The 14,865-nt window shown below is 42.2% G+C and overlaps 1 protein-coding gene across 1 annotated transcript in view; it reads left to right on the top strand.

Moving 5' to 3' along the window:
* The window catches only part of SMARCA2 (SWI/SNF related BAF chromatin remodeling complex subunit ATPase 2), a 161,112-nt gene that overhangs the window by 69,912 nt on the left and 76,335 nt on the right, over positions 1–14,865 (top strand). Inside the window, exons 20-23 of the mRNA XM_007466755.1 lie at positions 183–269; positions 3,333–3,379; positions 5,647–5,813; positions 11,871–12,034. Coding sequence (XP_007466817.1) covers positions 183–269; positions 3,333–3,379; positions 5,647–5,813; positions 11,871–12,034 — 465 coding nt within the window. The remainder of the gene's footprint in view (positions 1–182; positions 270–3,332; positions 3,380–5,646; positions 5,814–11,870; positions 12,035–14,865) is intronic.

Genomic DNA, 14,865 nt, shown 5'->3' with positions numbered 1-14,865 from the left:
ATGTTATATCTAATTCAGAAACAACTATGTAATAGTAACAGGAACTTTGGACCACAAGAGGTGTAGGTTACCGAGAAGACCTATGGCCCTTTGCTGTTTCTATAGAAGCCTATTTTTTTTTAAATGGGAAATACCTGATCAATTAATAACTTCTATTTTCACTGTCCTCTACTTGTTCTTAGGGGAAAGGAGGCGCTAAGACACTTATGAACACTATCATGCAGTTGAGAAAAATCTGCAATCACCCATATATGTTTCAGCACATTGAGGTAAGTCTGCGTTCTCTGTTGTGACCCTGATCCTTACTGTGCTATTCCTACTAATACTCCGCAGACAAATTTTTAATAAAAAATAAAAGAGCGTTAAAACGTGTGGAAGTTGAAACAACATGGTCTGATAGCTTGAAGAGAAGAATTAACAAACATGAATTTTCTGGTTATGGATTCTCATTGGCACCAGACACTTGAGCATCTGGAATTTTATAACCAGGAGTTTCAAGTAGTGAGAAAATGCTGTAAGCTATGGCTCATTATGTGGGTTTGGGTAGGTGCTGTGATTTGCCTTGTTATAGTAGGAGCTCCAAAATGGAAGATAATGATAAATACATCCAGCTTCCTCAGAAGGATGCTGCGAAAAATATTAAAATAATGTATTTATACCCATTGAACAGAAAGGTGTTCTCTGTAAAAGTCACTGACTTTAGTCTGTTACTTAGATTTGTATTTTTTCCTTTCTGACCTCTTTCATGACCGTGTAGATACAGGCTTTTATCCTGAGGCTCTGGTCTCTAGGAGGCTATTTTTAGGGGAGAGGACATATTCTGCCCTGTTCGCTACATGTGAATGAGTTTCCTAAGTTGACAATTTCAGCCCAGTAGGAGCCATTGACTTGAGCAGGAAGGAAAAGGAGCCACAATTGTAGCCCCCACTTTTCAGTGTTGCCGCAGACGCACATGGTCCTGGCGGCAATTATGTGCCAGGGCACTGCTTACTTTCCACTACAGATGAGAGTGAGGCATGGGGCAAGTCACTGCAGGCTCCGTGCTGGCACCAGCTTATTAACAAATAAATAAATAGAGGTTCTAGGAATTTAACTTTCAGGAGCCTATTCCTGGAGATGAGACTGAAATATTCTTGACTTTGAAGATTATTTTTTTCTTCCTTGTTTTTGGTAATCGCGCTTGTTAGGTGACAGTATATATTGCACCTCTGTCCCTGTCCTGGAGTCCTATCCCACCTGTGGTGGGAAACTAGAAAAACTCCTGACACTGTTATTGCCTCAGGGACAGGCAACCCTTCCTTTACAGAGTAAAAAGCCCTCGATATAAGTAAAATGACAACAGCAACAACAGTAAAAGGAAAGAAGGATGGATGTAAGGAAGGAAGGAAGAAAAGAAAGAAGGAAGAAAGGGAGGGAGGGAGGGAGGGGAAGGTCCCACCAACAAGCCTATTTAGACACATAGTAGGAGAATCCACTGTGTGGTAATAAGTCTATACCCCAGGTCACTTTTGACTGTGACTTGGTGTAAGTCACTCATAGCTACTTGACTTGTCATCAAATGGTAATAGATTATAGAACTGGCAGGAGGATAAACTTAAAAAAAAATAACATATGAAGTGTCTGGTAAACCAATAATGTGATAAATGGGCTGTAAGATATCCATGAGGTAGTGAGGGGTACATGTTGGGTTGGAGGAGCCACAAAAAAGATCTAATGATGAAGATGATTGGGGTCATGTCAGGTCAACCTGTCACCCACCATCTTATTTTTCCTAAAAATAATTTTAAGATATTTACTTTGTAAAAGTATAGAGGAGTTTGAGGACTTAGAAATTATGAAAATTAGGTGTCAATCTTAACTTCATTTTGGTTATCGTACCCAAATGAACCTCTGAGACACACTGGGCCGTGTCAGGAAGGGAGAGGATGTCAAGCTTCTGTCTGGAGCACCTGGGGAGGGGAGGCGGGTGGATCAAAGAAGCTAGGTCTAAGTAACATGTCCTCCTTTGCCTGCACATTGACATTTTAAGTAGCAGTCGGTAGAAAGACAGACTTTGATTTGCAATTCTTTTAATGTAAAAAACTTTCAGGAGCACATTCCTGGCAATGAGACCCACAGTTATTTGCAAAGGTATCACAGTTGTGAACCAGAGATGGTGTGTGCATTTTGCTTTTGTCTTCGTTTTGTTTGCTTACACACCCTTTGTTCATACTACGTCATACTAGAAACCTGGTCTCTGGATTGGGCTCACTGCCTCCCTGGGGATCTTCAAACCAGAGAAATGAAAGCAGTGTTTTTAAAATGCTGCTGATACCTGACCTTATCGCCATTTATCAACACATACCATCTGAGAGACGGGTGAGACCTAAATCTCTAGTCAGGAATGGCACCTGTATAGACGAAAGGGTAGGCTTGGAGTTAGGGTAGGGTTTTTAGCTGAGGCCCATTGACGTTAATTCGGCCGGCAGGGCAGCACCCGGAGGGGCTGGGCCTGCCATAAATGATGAGCATGTTTGGAGCAAAGCCCAAAGGGAGGATCTGGTCCCCTTGGAGGAAAGCTTCAGTGATCTGGGGAGGAAGGGGAGCAGAGAAGGGAGACAGCTGGTGGTTAATGTGAAGGTGTGGCGTGCCCTCCTCTCCACAGACGGTCTCCCTTCCCATAAGGAAGGAATGCGAAAGCCACATGGAGAACAGCAACTTATTTCTTCCACGGGATCAGTGAGGAGGGAATCCTGTAATTAAGTTATGTGTTTCAGAAGTGGAAGCCGGTCACCTGAGGGGTGGTGTACATTTAGAGCCTTATTTATAATACAGAAAAGCACAGTATTGGAGGGATGTTAGGATTCCACCAAACTAAGATTTACAGTATGTAGTACATAAATGATCATTACTTTTACTGTTAACTATTTCCGCAGTGTATTTACGTGTATCTGTTAATCTTGATTTGCTTGTATGAAGCTCTTCCTCTAGTCTAGACTCTAAGCTCCTTGGGGAAGGTACTTCGTTTTTTTCTGGATTCCCAGCACCTTCCTGCCACAGCCCTGGGCCACTCAACACTTAATCACTGTTTGATGAGTGAACTAGCCCTGCCATCTCAGTATGAGAGTCTAGAGACTTGCAGACTTACGGCATACGTTTCTGGCAGAACTATAGTCTGAATTCAAAGACTTTGAGTTTCTGGTTCGTTGTATAACGAGTGTTTTCTTACTTATTCATTATTTTATTGAACTGTGCTCTAGAAATAGGTAGGGTGACCTCACTAATAGAATAATCATTAAGTTAATAATTACAGATCCGTTTTTGAGAATCATTTTCTTCTCTCTCTTTTAAAGGAATCCTTTGCTGAACACCTGGGCTATTCAAATGGGGTCATCAATGGGTAAATCTTAATTTTTTTTTCCTTCCAAAACGTAGTTTGTTGGTCCTCCCTAACTTTTCTCTCTGAAGTGTTTCCTATCACACAAATACCTACTGCCAGCCCCCTCAGCCCTCCTCTCTCCTCAGCAGAGGGTACAGAAGTTGTTAACCAAAATGATATCAGCATTCCCTTTTACTTTACTGGCATAAATTACTACCTTCCTTGAGCAAGTGGCTATTCAAAGGACATAGATCTCCTTTAATAGACTTAACAGTGTCCTAGTGTTCTAAAAACGTTGTCAGAGCTTCAAAGGGTTCTTATAACCAATAGTGTAGCTTGAGCTCAAAGCGAATTTACCATAGGAAGTCTCAAGTTGATATTTACCATTAACGTGTATGAGAGGAAAATGTCTCATCTGCTGTGCATATATATACCTTGACAGTAATTTGTTAGCCTATGGTCTGTATAAGAAATAATTTTTCATTAGCAGTGGACGTTGAAGAGATGCATGCCTGCAACACAACAAAACCGAATGTTGCATTAATAGAAGGTCTCTGTTTTGCTTGTGTGGTACCAGGGAAATTTTTAATTTTAGGATAAAGGGGTCAATTCTTGGATCCCAAGGGCAGACTGTGTTGCTCTCCTTTGTCTCTCCTTTTCTCCTTTTCTCTCCGCCCTTTGTTCACTCCCGGTGCCATCAGGTTGGCCAGGGTTGCATATTGAAAACATGGCCTCAGGGGGGTGTTTGGAGGACAGTCTCAGAGTAGGGGATGGATGTTGGGAAGACTTACACTTGAAAATGTCTGTTCTGTGTGTCATTAAAATCAACTACCAACGATAGGTTTCAGTATTATAGACTAGACTGCACATGCACTGGGGAGTTTTCCCGACAACATCACCCCTGCAACTATTAAGTTTTAATAATATGACACATCCCTGTTGATCAAGAGGAGAGCGGTTTCTTGTGGAGGAGGAACCCCACTGTAACACACTAACATTCTTCTCTGTCTGACAGCACCCTATCATCGTGTTTTTTAATGTGAATTTCTATGTAAGCCAGGATTGTATCCCTTCCCCAATCCATTCGTCACTGTGTACATGGCGATCTTTTAAAAAGATGTCATATCTCGACACCCCCCTGTTTAAAACCCATTATTGGCTTTCTGTTGCACTTAAAACTAAAACTAATAGAGCCCTACAGGATCTGTCCCCCCACCCCCCGCCCTCTTCATCTCTGCTCTCATCTCCCAGCATCCCCCTCTGTCCCCCGACTTCAGCTTAAGCCACACACACCATTTTTTCCAATTGTTTAGACTCACCAGGCTCTTTTACTCCTCAGGGCCTTTGCACATACTCTTTCCGCTTCCTGGAATCTCCTCCTCTCCAATCCTAAGCCCACCTTTTTCACCTGGCTTCCTTTTGCTTATTTCAGGTTTTAGATAAACTGCTAGCTCTTTAGTGGGTCACCTTTGATGCTCTAAACCAGTGGCTGCCAAATTCTTTTCTGCAAAGGGCCAAATCTCAAATGTTTGCACCTTTGCTGGCCAAAAAGTCTCTGTTGCACCTGCTCAACTTTGCCATGGTAGCTTGAAAGCAATCCATAGGCAAACAGCAATGAGTGAGCCTGGCTGTGTTCCAATAAAACTTTATTTACAAAAACAGACAGCAGCCCAGGGGCTGATGTTTGGCCAAGCCCTGCTCTAATGTAAAGAAGATGTCACATGTTGCTATGAGCGCTCACAGCAACTTGCTGTTTTTCTTTTTAGGGCTTATCACAAGTTGTTAATTACCCATTTGGAAGGCAGGGATTCTCTTTTGCTTATACACTTGCCCAGCAGTGTGCTTGGCACATAGTAGGTACTCAGTAAGTATTTCAATGAATCTTAAGTGCCCTAAATTAGTAATTTTATGTACTTAATAAGTAGGAATTTAAGGAAATGACAACATATACATATATGCCTGTGTAGGAAAGACAGAGAGAGGGAGAGAGAGTTGAGAGAGTCAAAGTATTAGGTTTGCTTTTCTTTCTAGAAACTGTCATCATACCTAGAGTATATAATATACTTTTTATGGGTTTTCTAGAAATATATTTTATTTTTTCCATGCAATAGTCTCAGTTGCTTAGGAGTGGATACTCATTCGCTCATTCATTCATCCATCCATTCATTCTGTAGTTATTTATTGAATGTTTACTATGCACAAGGCACTATATGAAAAGCAAAGCTCTACTGGGTCCTTCAAGAAGACAGCAGTAATACTGTCTTCTTGTTTTGCATTTTTGGGTTCAGGGCTGAGCTGTATCGGGCCTCAGGAAAGTTTGAGCTGCTTGATCGTATTCTGCCAAAATTGAGAGCGACTAATCACCGCGTGCTGCTTTTCTGCCAGATGACGTCTCTCATGACCATCATGGAGGATTACTTTGCTTTTCGGAACTTCCTTTACCTGCGCCTTGATGGTAAGTGTGTAGGAAATTAGGCTCTGAAGCCACACAACCCAGAGTGCAGGGATAATGGGCACTCAGATCCAATTCCAATCTCGGCCAAAAGGAGGGGTAAAATTCTTGAAGAATTAACTAGCAGGGTGGGGTGCAGCTTCTCTAGATAGCAGTCTTCATATCCTCCAGCTTAAAATAAGCTGAAATTATTTGTGCTGCTGTTTATCCCACGTACAAACCAACACAGATGGACTTAGGATCACTTATAAGTACCACCATTAAAATAAACCAAACTAAGCTAAAATTTAAAAATTCTCCTTGCCCTTAGGCTTGTCTGTTACCTGTGCACCATATAGAATATTTTGATAAGCCTTTAGCTTTCTCTGTGAAGACATATTTTAAGGGGATAAAGGCTATGACTCCTTTCTTCAGTGACACTGTTGTAGTTCATTTAAGATTATATCTGTCGTTAAAGCTTCTCTCTTTTTCTAAATAGAACATATCTACATGCTACGTTAAGAGACAGGGCTTCACTGTTTCCTGGATTTTGCAAACTATGTAGAATGTTGGCCTGATTTTAAGAGTGAAATTTAAATAACCATGTCCTTAAAAAATTAGTCAGAAAATATGAATGGAAGAAAGTACGAATTTAGGGAGACTTCCTAAATTGCTATATGATTTGGGTGGCAGCTCTAGCATTTCAGAGGTTAAAGATATCAAAATTTTCATACTATGGCAGGAGGTAACATTTTCAAAGAGTAGTAAGTAGGGATAGGGGCTGATTTACACCCAGGCTGGTGTTGAATTCCTGCATGGTGTTAGGAACGCCAACTTTTATCCAACGCAATATTCAAGTTATTGTCAAATGGGAAATTTAAAGTTTATGTTCCATTAAAAGGTGTTGTTTTATTTTCAGTCCAACATTTTCTCCCCCTTTTGCCATGAATTAGATATAACTGGATATTTACCAACCTGGGACCTGCCATATGTTCTCTTACTTGAGTTTTTAAGTGAATTCTCTATATGGTGTACCTCTTAGGGCCTTGTTAACTTTTAAATTAATTATACCTCTGACAGACTTGATTTTTTAAAAATCTTTTTGCCTCTCCTCCTTAAAGTCACTGAAAACAGAGGAATGGTTAAGTCAATGTTAATTCTCAATTCATGACACAGTTACGTCAGCCACAGTCTGTCTTTTGGTAAATGTGCCTGTGTCTCATCTTCTGACCTGATGCGTTGGTTCCTCCCTCTCTGTGAGGGGTAAGTTCAGCCTTCCGTCAGCGTTCTTCCTTTGAAAGGCAAGCCCTCCTTCACTGCTGCTTGAGTGAGGGGGGGCGGCGGCCAGCTCTATTTTCCGTGGATGTACAGTCCCCCACAGGTGTCCTGTAGAACTGTTGTTTACTACTCTGTGGCATTTCGTTTGGAATCTCAGCTCTCTTGGGACTGTGACCTTGGAATGTTCGAGTCTGGGAAACTGGCAAGAAGTGATTTCCTTGAAACAGATCTCTCTAATGTGTTCTTACCAGCTTGAGAGAGTGTCTTTATTTTTATTTAATTTTTAAAAATGTGTTGGCTGCGTTGGTTCTCCGTTGCTGTGCGCGGGCTTGTCTAGTTGTGGCGAGCGGGGGCTTCTCTTCGTTGCGGTGCACAGGCTTCTGATTGCGGTGGCTTCTCTTGTTGCCGAGCTCGGACTGTAGGCGCCCGGGCTTCAGTAGTTGTGGCTCGTGGGATCTAGAGCGCACGCTCAGTAGTTGTGGTGCACGGGCTTAGTTGCTCCGAGGCATGTGGGATCTTCCCGGAGCAGGGCTCGACCCAGTGTCCCCTGCATTGGCAGGCGGATTCTTAACCACTGCGCCACCAGGGAAGTCCCGACAGAGTATCTTTAATATTCTGTTGGTTGCTGTCCTTACTGTTATTAATCATAATAGTCATAAAAGCTAATGTTTATGGAAGACCTACTACATGTGGGATGCCAGGCTAAGCAGTTCACGTGCATTATTAATTTAATTTTCTCAACAAACAAGCTTCTGTTATCCCCTTCTTACCAGGTACGAATATGATCCCATTTAACAGATGTGAAAAGAGAGGTTTAGAGAGATGAGTTAACGTGTCATAGGTTACACATGAAGCAAATGGTGAAATGAAGTTCTAACTTAGATGTCTCTGATTCGAAATTAGTTTAGAATCAGTTTTAGCAAATCCAGCAAGATTTATTCCATCTCTGAAAATGCAGGTTGCTTTCCTAGAGACGTTTGAAGACTGATTTTGAACTGAATTCAAAAATTGTAAGTTGGTTGATTGAAAATGACCAGGCCATTTCAAGAGAATGTGCCACTTACTGATCCTACCATCAAAGGCCTTACCGTTAGGTTGGAGGAGGCAAGTAAGCAAGTTCCATTAAGTGTTACAGATGTCATTGACAAGGCTGCATGGGCTTCTACCTGGAAGAAACAGCAGCCATTTGTTCTGGGGTTAGAGAGAATTGATGGCAAACAGTCGACATACACAAGGATAAATTGGTACACACACTGCCAGCTGTACCACCCTCCGACTACACCCCCTTAACCCAGTTGTTAAAATGACTTCAGATTTTCATTGCTGAATTTGATGTCCCAGATTTTTGACCTCAGGGGAAAAAAAATTCGATGACAGTTAAGTAGATTTTTTTTTCTGCCGAGATTATGGTTGCATGAATAGATTTAACTACGATTCCATTATAGTCTTTGTTTTCGCTGGAAATGATTTTTGAGTGAGAGCAAGTGATGAAGTTACATCCCAGAAGACAACATTTTCCAAAAGCAGCTGAAACTAAGTTACAGTGACTAATCATGAAAGCCAGGCAGTGTGTTCCTTCTGGCAAAATCTGCAGTTTTCATCACAGTTGCCCTTGTTATTAATTGTATGCTTGGTTATGTTCTGCATTAAAGCCTATAAGAACGTGGACTTGATACCACCTACAAACAGCGTTTCTTTGGCTGGGGCTAAACCCTGACACGGTAGTTTGACTCTCCTTGAGCAGTGTCCCAAAGATTGCTGATGAACAGCAGAGATCTTGGCTTGGAGAACCTTTGACTAATGGAAATGGTAACCCAGCAGATTCTGAACCTTGTAATAAGAAATGCCATAGCTTTGCATGAAAAGTGATTCAATCATATTTTTTCCTGGCTTTATAATTTGTCAAGTTCCAAGCTACGTATATGATTTAAATACACTCCAGATAATATGGTCCGTCTGTTTGCTTGGGGTGTCTAGCATAGGGCCTAAAAACTCTTTTGACCAGATAATTTTGATATCCCTTTTGTTTTTCAGTGCTTTATTTTTCATTTAGTGTTATTTCATCCCAGGTAGGCATATCCACTAATTAGTTTTATGTATATATCTTAATGCATGTAATTGTTAACTGATTATTTTTCAGTTCAGTGGATCAAAAGTGAACTTCTACCCTCTTAGTATATAGACGCACAGTTTTTGTACCCTGATGTCAGAAAATAGATACAGTTGGTCCCTTGTCCCTCAGTATCCAAGGTGGGGGCTTGGTCGCAGGAACCCCACAAATACCAGCCCCTAATATAAAACAGTGTAGTGGGACTTCCCTGGCAGTCCCGTAGTTAAGGCTCTGTCTTCCAATGCAGGGGGCGCAGGTTTGATCCCTGGTCGGGGAACTAAGATTCCACATGCCATGCAGTCTGGCCAAAAATTAAAAAAACAAACAAACAAGTAAAAAAACCAGTGTAGTATTTGCATATAATCAATCTATGCACATCCTCCCATATACTTTAAATCATCTCTAGATTACTTATTATACCTAATACAACGTAAAGGCTATGTAAATAGTTGCTGGTGCTTGGCAAATTCAAATTATGCTTTCCTGGAACTTTCTGGAATTCTTAATTTGGAATTTGGAGTACTTTTGATTCAAATTTTTTAAATTTGGAATACTTTTGATCCACTGTTGATTGAATCCCTGGATGATGCACAACCCATAGGTACAAAGGGGCGACTATACCATTATCTCTGGGGACTCCTTCTTTCCCCATTTTGGAGGTGTTTGCTTTTTTTTTTCTTTTTTTTTTTTTGGTTTCTTTGGCTTTTTCTTCACTTTAAGGCAGAGGGTAAATATGTGAACCAGTAATCTATGTGAGTAATTTTTTTAAAAAAAATCATTGCACCTGGGCAAATGATGTAGCATGATAGACCAGAAGGTGTCTTCCCTTAGCATCATGAACAGATAGTTTATCGTGATCTCAGAAAGCCAATTCTGAAAATAAGAGAAAAAAGGGCACCACGTGTTTGAAACCTCGTCTAACAAAAGACATTTCATGTTCCTTCCCCCAAATCTAAGTTCTTACAATTCATCATTGCAGGATTTGACCAGGTTGCAAAACTTGAGATCGGATTTGGAAAGTAGAATGAACTCTAAAGAGCATTGCTTCATTGAGTGGGGATTCCCAAAGCCCCTTGTTTCTAATCCCCGTTTGCTGTATTCAGGAATATTCTTTCTCCCTCCTCAGGAGGGTACGTACTATTTTTATTAATATGAAAAACAGATCTCGCCATGTTTGGGAACTTGAACCTCCACAGTAACTCGATTCCATTAGCTGGAGTCACTTAGATGTTTTAATCCTCTGAAATAAATTGCCGGTATATTTTCATCGTTAAAAAAAGAACACCATGTAGAAATAATATTTGTCCAACAGGTGGTTAGGGACTATCATGTAACACACATATATACGTCCCAACAGCCTAAGACCTTTTTCAGAACTCTGCAGCTACACTTTTCTGGTGAAATATATTCAGATGGAATATGGTAGTTTTTTTTTTCCTTTCCACAATGCAGTTCATAAAATGGCCAGGTAAATACATTACAAATACATTGTATGTGATTGAGGGGCTGATTTGGGATGCAAGTCTGGGTACCTTGGTGCCCTAAAAGTGAGTACCATTCTCTGGGGTTTCATACTCTCTGCTTATTCACTATTTTGGAGTCTCATCAGACACCATGTGGTGAGCCATCGCCAGGTGTATTACATGCTGCTTTGTATGGTTATAGTTTATAACTCAGCAGAGCAGAATGTCAACATGAGAAACCAACTGAGAGAATTTTTTTTTTTTTTTTTTTTTTTGACTTATTTTGGCTTCAAGTCTTGCTAACAAGGATAAAAATATTCCATTCACATTTTATGTTTTTACCAGCCGGATCATGCTCAGTAGCCATCTGAATAGTAAAATATAGTAGAAATAGGTTTAATTTTGTTTCCATTCTCTTGGGCATGAACAAGTCCTCACTCTAAAGCCTATTGGCAAAGTAGCTTTAAGCCATTATAATCAATCTTTTAGGCGCGTGTGTGTGTGTGTGTGTGTGTGTGTGTGTGTGTGTGTGTGTTAAATTATTTGGTGTTTTCAAGCATAAAAATAAATTCAGAGGGGGCTTCCCTGGTGGCGCGGTGGTTGAGAGTCCACCTGCCGATGCAGGGGACACGGGTTCGTGCCCCGGTCCGGGAAGATCCCACATGCCTTGGAGCGGCTGGGCCCGTGAGCCATGGCCGCTGAGCCTGCGCGTCCGGAGCCTGTGCTCCTCAGGGGGAGAGGCTACAACAGTGAGAGGCCCGCGCACTGCAAAAAAAAACAAACAAACAAAAAACGGAGCCTGTGCTCCGCAGCAGGAGAGGCCACAACAGTGAGAGGCCCGTGTACCGCAAAAAAAAAAAAAAAAAAAAAAAATTCAGAAAATGTTTCCACCAAGTTTTAGGTTAACATAAGAATGTTACAGGATATGTAAGTTTCACAGATGCCCAGTCAGAATGTTTAAACTCTTTTCAACATTTTGGAACAATGAGTAGTAGACAGAGTATTCTTTCTTAATTAGAGAAAAGTCTCTTACTACCTCTCTTTTTTTTTTTTCTTTTAATTGCAAGATGTTCAAAGTTCCTTTCAAAAGTGCAAAAACCTTAGGGGATTTCCTCACCAATACTAAGAGGAGTCTGAGTCTGTTTCTCAAGGAAGTAGGCCTTTTTGTCTAGCTCTGTGACATTTTCAGACAGGAGTTAATTGTCAAATTTATTTTTCTTATCCCCTCAGGCACCACCAAGTCTGAAGATCGTGCTGCTTTGCTGAAGAAATTCAACGAACCTGGGTCCCAGTATTTCATTTTCTTGCTGAGCACAAGAGCTGGAGGCCTGGGCTTAAACCTCCAGGCAGCTGATACCGTGGTCATCTTTGACAGCGACTGGAATCCTCATCAGGTGTGCATGTCTCTGACTTGGGTGCCCAGGCCTTCCTTCTGGAGAGGAACTGAAAGACGAGCAGTTCCCTCCCTCATATACATTTATGGGGCAGAGCACATTTCTAAACAAGTGGACCATTTCCTCAAAGGGAAGACAGCCCAGCACATTATTATGGCTGTTTTCTTATCTCCCTTGGAACATAGATATTGAGATATCTTATACACGCCTTTGGTGTACCTTTGAAGAGTTCAAGTTTGGGGGGCAAAGACTCAAGTTTCTGCCTAGTTTTAAGCCATCCCCCCACCCCCCTACCCCATCTCCTGGGATTGCCGCTGAGCAAAGCATATTTGGTTAAGGATAAATCAAAAATGTTCCAAGGGCTTCCATGGTGGCGCAGTGGGTGAGAGTCCACCTGCCGATGCGGGGGACACGGGTTCGCGCCCTGGTCCGGGAAGATCCCACGTGCCGCGGAGCAGCTGGGCCCGTGAGCCATGGCCGCTGGGCCTGCGCATCCGGAGCCTGTGCTCTGCAATGGGAGAGGCCACAGCAGTGAGAGGCCCGTGTCTCTCTTTCTCTCATACACATACACTTTTATGACCAGTCGGTGTAAGCAGAACTCTAGAATCAAAGTTAATTACATGCATACCCAACAGTTCACTTTTCACTGCATGTTACCTAAAATTTAGGCAATAAAACACCGAACCCACATTTCGTCTGGTCTCATTTACCATAACTTCCTCACACTGGGCCATATATTTCTGCAGGTATATACATATCTGCCACAGGTGGATTCACTTCCACCTGATATGGTCAACTAGACTGACCAGATTTTTTCATGCCTGTCACTTAAACATGGCCATTAGTTTGGGCAGATTTTTTTTTCATGTTTGGAAATAAGTGATCTTAGACTGATAAAGATGAACACTGATTTCTCCTTTAAAAGGTAGGAGAACTAACTTTTATTAAGCGACTACTCTACCGGATACCATGAGGCACTTTGCATACCTCATTTCAGGTAATCCTCAAAGTATTTTACACATAAAGAAACCCGTCAGTATTAACCTGCCCAGAAACACAGCCAGGATTCACAGCCACGTTTGTCTGGGTTTGGGTTTGAATCCTGGCTTTGGGCTCTTTCTACCCTGTACTCCTGCATAAATGTTGCCCCCAAGTAAAAGTTGTAGAGTTCTTTTTACCGTCTTGGCTTCAGCATGCATTGAAAATTTCTTTTTCTGTAATTATTCTTTATTATGTTGAATGAGAATTAACACACATGGATGAAATAGGGTTTATTTGACATAGGTTGACAGATTGAAGATACAGGCCTTAAAGTTGCTAACTGGAGGTCGCTGCTAAAGTCAAAGATAGAACATATGAATGTAGGATTAGCACTAAAACCCCTCGGGATTGTCAGGACTCTCATTCCCAAACTGTTATGAGAAACATGGGTTGGCACTTTATTTTATTCATTTTAACCCGTGAAGCTGGAGCTGCGTTGTTATCACAGAATGGTCAACCACACAGTTACTTTGGAGGTCCTTTTCTCAGGCTGTGTTCTTGTCTTCAGCTATAATCCCACCTATATCAGTATGATGGGCTTTCAGAACACTGAGACCTCAGAATTGGTGAATAATCCATTCAGCGATTACAACGCTTCTTTCCTCGTCGTAATACTTGCCCTCCCATTTTTGGCTTAGGGGCCCACAGGCTTACCTTGCGTAAATTTCTTCAGCCTAGAAATCGTCATTTTTGCTATTTTTCAAATAGATAGATCATCTTACATTAAGGTTTTTTTGTCTTGTTTTTTGGGTTTGCTTCTTTGTTTATTTTGGCTGTGCCGGGTCTTCGTTGCGGCCCGCGGGATCCTTTTGTGAGGCATGCGAGATCTTTCGTTGTGGCCCACGGGCTTCTCTCTAGTTGTGGCGCGCGGGTTTTCTCTCTCCAGTTGCGGCACGAGGGGTCCAGAGCACGTGGGCTCTGTAGTTTGCTGCACGCAGGCTCTGTCGTTGAGGCGCACGAGCTCAGTAGTTGTGGCATGCAGGCTTAGTTGCCCCGCGGCATGTGGGATCTTATTTCCCCAACCAGGGATCGAACCCACGTCCCCTGAATTGGAAGGCAGGTTCTTTACCACTGGACCACCAGGGAAGTCCCTAGATAGATCATCTTAAACATACCAAAAAAACACCGCTGCCACCACCACCAAAAAAACCCAAAAAACTAATTGCTGTAAGCACCCAAGGGTTCAAGAACTTGTTACCCTGTTGGTAGATGGTCCATGCCCTCTACTTCCTGACCTAGCATATTCTGCTGCCACCTGTACCTTAGCGTTTTGTGGGTTATCAGCATCTTCTAGGACAGGGGTCAGCAAACTGCAACCCAGGGCTGAGTCTGGCCCACAACCTGAGTTTGGACCACCTGGAAGCAAAGAATGGTTCTCACATTTAAAAGTATAAAAATGTAAATTGAAAAAAGAAAGAAAAATGATTATCAGCCTCTTGGTGAGAACAGTCGCTCAGTGTTTGCTCTTGGCCGAGATAGCCTGGACTGTTTACCCCTGGGCCCATTCTGGAAGCAGTGTGTGACCCCTTTTCTAGGAAATCATCAGGAGGTTGATGACACAGAACTTGCCAGCGTGGCTGCTGCTCAGCCATTCTGGGGAAGATGTGTGGAGAGAGATGACTGAGCTCAGGGCTCGAACAGAAAATGAAGTTTAGGGTTTCCATGCCGCCCCCGCCCACCCTTTAGATTTTTTTTTTTTTTGGCGGTACACGGGCCTCACACCGTCGTGGCCTCTCCCATTGCGGAGCACAGGCTCCGGACGCGCAGGCTCAGCGGCCATGGCTCACGGG

The sequence above is a fragment of the Lipotes vexillifer genome, unplaced genomic scaffold (genome assembly GCF_000442215.2).
Source record: "Lipotes vexillifer unplaced genomic scaffold, Lipotes_vexillifer_v1.1 scaffold948, whole genome shotgun sequence".
Lineage (NCBI taxonomy): Eukaryota > Metazoa > Chordata > Mammalia > Artiodactyla > Lipotidae > Lipotes > Lipotes vexillifer.
Note: the sequence above shows the minus strand (reverse complement) of the source record. Positions and strands in the feature narration are given on the sequence as shown.